Source organism: Bison bison, unplaced genomic scaffold, assembly GCF_000754665.1.
Source record: "Bison bison bison isolate TAMUID 2011002044 unplaced genomic scaffold, Bison_UMD1.0 scf7180017848936, whole genome shotgun sequence".
Taxonomy (NCBI): Eukaryota; Metazoa; Chordata; class Mammalia; order Artiodactyla; family Bovidae; genus Bison; species Bison bison.
This window is the reverse complement of record NW_011479509.1, coordinates 56,608-59,114: the sequence shown is the minus strand read 5'-3', so window position 1 is coordinate 59,114 and position 2,507 is coordinate 56,608. Positions and strand designations below refer to the sequence as shown.

At 68.2% G+C, this 2,507-nt stretch overlaps 1 protein-coding gene across 1 annotated transcript in view; it reads left to right on the top strand.

Moving 5' to 3' along the window:
* The window catches only part of TBL3 (transducin (beta)-like 3), a 6,246-nt gene that overhangs the window by 3,146 nt on the left and 593 nt on the right, over positions 1-2,507 (top strand). The window contains 11 exon segments of the mRNA XM_010846210.1: positions 6-140; positions 217-398; positions 491-632; positions 729-787; positions 867-970; positions 1,325-1,472; positions 1,558-1,788; positions 1,877-1,947; positions 2,021-2,177; positions 2,262-2,320; positions 2,449-2,501. Of these exon segments, the coding sequence (XP_010844512.1) occupies positions 6-140; positions 217-398; positions 491-632; positions 729-787; positions 867-970; positions 1,325-1,472; positions 1,558-1,788; positions 1,877-1,947; positions 2,021-2,177; positions 2,262-2,320; positions 2,449-2,501 (1,341 nt within the window).

Below are 2,507 nucleotides of genomic sequence, written 5' to 3'. Positions count from 1 at the left end.
GGGGCGGCGGGGCTGGGGCCTCCACCCCTGACCCGCTTGCCCTCAGAGCGTGGAGGCCGCGGTGCTGCTGCCGGAGGAGCCAGCACCGGAGCTGGGTGTGAAGTCCGCGGGCCTGCACTTCCTGACGGCCGGGGACCAAGGTGCGTGGGCTGGGCACGGGCGGGAGGGGGTGGGGGCCGGCGGACCCTGAGTCCCAGTGGCCTTGTCCCTGCACAGGTGCGCTGCGCGTGTGGGAGGCGGCCTCTGGGCGGTGTGTCCACGCACAGCAGCGGCTGCCCGGCCCTGGGCGGGAGCTGACCCACTGCACCCTGGCCCACGCCACCGGCCTGCTCCTCAGCGTCACTGCCGACCACAACCTGCTGCTCTACGACGCGCGCTCCCTGCAGCTGCGGAAACAGGTGCGCGTGCACTGCCCCTGCTAGGCCCCGCCCTGGTGCCAACACCCCCACCCCGCTCACCCAGCCTGCCCCATGTCCCTCCTGCCCCACAGTTCGCCGGCTACAGCGAGGAGGTGCTGGATGTCCGGTTCCTTGGGCCTGAGGACTCCCACGTTGTCGTGGCGTCTAACAGCCCCTGCCTGAAGGTGTTTGATCTACAGACCTCAGCCTGCCAGATTCTCCACGGCCACACAGGTGAGGGCAGGAACCAGGCCCTAGGCCCTTACCCGGATGGAGTGCCTGGCCTGACCTCAGCTGATCTCTAGCTATGGCCACTCCACTTTCTTCCAGACATCGTCCTGGCCCTAGACGTGTTCCGGAAGGGGCGGCTCTTTGCTAGCTGTGCCAAGGTGAGACACCAAAGGAACTGAGGGGCAGGGACTGGTGGGGAAGCCCTGCCCAGCCTCCCCTCACCCTTCGGATCCCCAGGATCAGAGCATCCGCGTCTGGAGGATGAACAAGGCCGGTGAGGTGGCTTGTGTGGCTCAGGGCTCTGGGCACACACACAGCGTGGGCACCATCTGCTGCTCCAGGTAGTGGTCAGGGCCGGGGGTGTCACAGAGGCAGAGGCGGCTCTCACCTTGCTCTCCGAGTCTCCAGCCCAGGGGTGTGGAACAGAGGCTGGGGCAGGGTACCCCAAGGGACTGCGGTTCCTTAGAAGTAGCCTTGAGGTTGGTGGGTAAAAGGACACTGAGCGATGCCCGGGGGAGGGGTCCCACTGTTGGACTGAGTCACCAGGGGTGCCGGGGTGGGGGGCACATAGCAGTTCCAGTCGTGGGGCAGGCTTCCCGGTCTCCTGAGGTCTGGCAGGCCTGAGCGGTGGGGCTCTGCCGGCAGGGCTGGCCAGGGCTCAGCAGGTGTCTCCCTTCCCCTAAATCTGGCCGCAGGCTGAAGGAGACGTTCCTGGTGACGGGCAGCCAGGACTGCACTGTGAAGCTCTGGCCCCTCCCTGAAGCCCTGCTGTCCAAGGGCACAGGCCACGAGGGCGGCCCGGTCCTCCTGCAGGCCCAGGCCACGCAGCGCTGCCACGACAAGGTGACCGCACGCAGCGCCCGGGTGGGGTCATGGCCAGGCCCTCGCCAGGACGGGGCTCTGAGCAGCTGCCTGCTCTTGCCACCAGGACATCAATAGTGTGGCTGTCGCCCCCAATGACAAGCTGCTGGCCACGGGCTCACAGGACCGTACGGCCAAACTCTGGGCCCTGCCACAGTGCCAGCTGCTGGGCACCTTCTCGGGCCACCGGCGCGGCCTCTGGTGCGTCCAGTTCTCGCCCATGGACCAGGTGCTGGCCACGGCCTCGGCCGATGGCACCATCAAGCTCTGGGCCCTGCAGGACTTCAGCTGCCTCAAGGTGAGCCGCCCCTGGCCCAGGCCTGGCACCCCCTCCACCCCCAGACCCGGCCCCCCACCCGACGCCTCACCCCCACCCCCCCCCACAGACTTTCGAGGGGCATGATGCTTCTGTGCTGAAGGTGGCCTTTGTAAGCCGCGGCACGCAGCTGCTGTCCAGGTGAGTAGGGGGTGGGCAGGGCCGGGGTGCGCCGGGTGGGCCCAGGCTGAACCCCTCCCCACCCCCACCCCAGTGGCTCTGACGGGCTCCTGAAGCTCTGGACCATCAAGAACAACGAGTGCGTGCAGACGCTGGACGCTCACGAGGACAAGGTCTGGGGGCTGCACTATAGCCGGCTGGACGACCGCGCCCTCACCGGTGCCAGTGACTCCCGCGTCGTCCTCTGGAAGGTGTGTGGGCCAGGGAGGGCATCACAGTGGGCAGGGCAGCGTGGGGGCCAGTCTGAGCCCAATGTGACCCCGGTCTGACCCCAGGACGTGACCGAGGCGGAGCAGGCCGAGGAGCAGGCCAAGAGAGACGAGCAGGTGGTCAAGTAAGTGGGGTCTCCCCGCCCCCCAGCTCGGAGTCGGTGCGCTGGTCCCTCCTCTCTGGAGCAGCCACCCTGCTTGCCTGGCCGGGTCCCCCAGGGGCCCTGTGCCCTGTCCCCTCCTTGCCCTCCAGGCAGCAAGAGCTCGACAACCTGCTCCATGAGAAGCGCTACCTGCGGGCGCTGGGCCTGG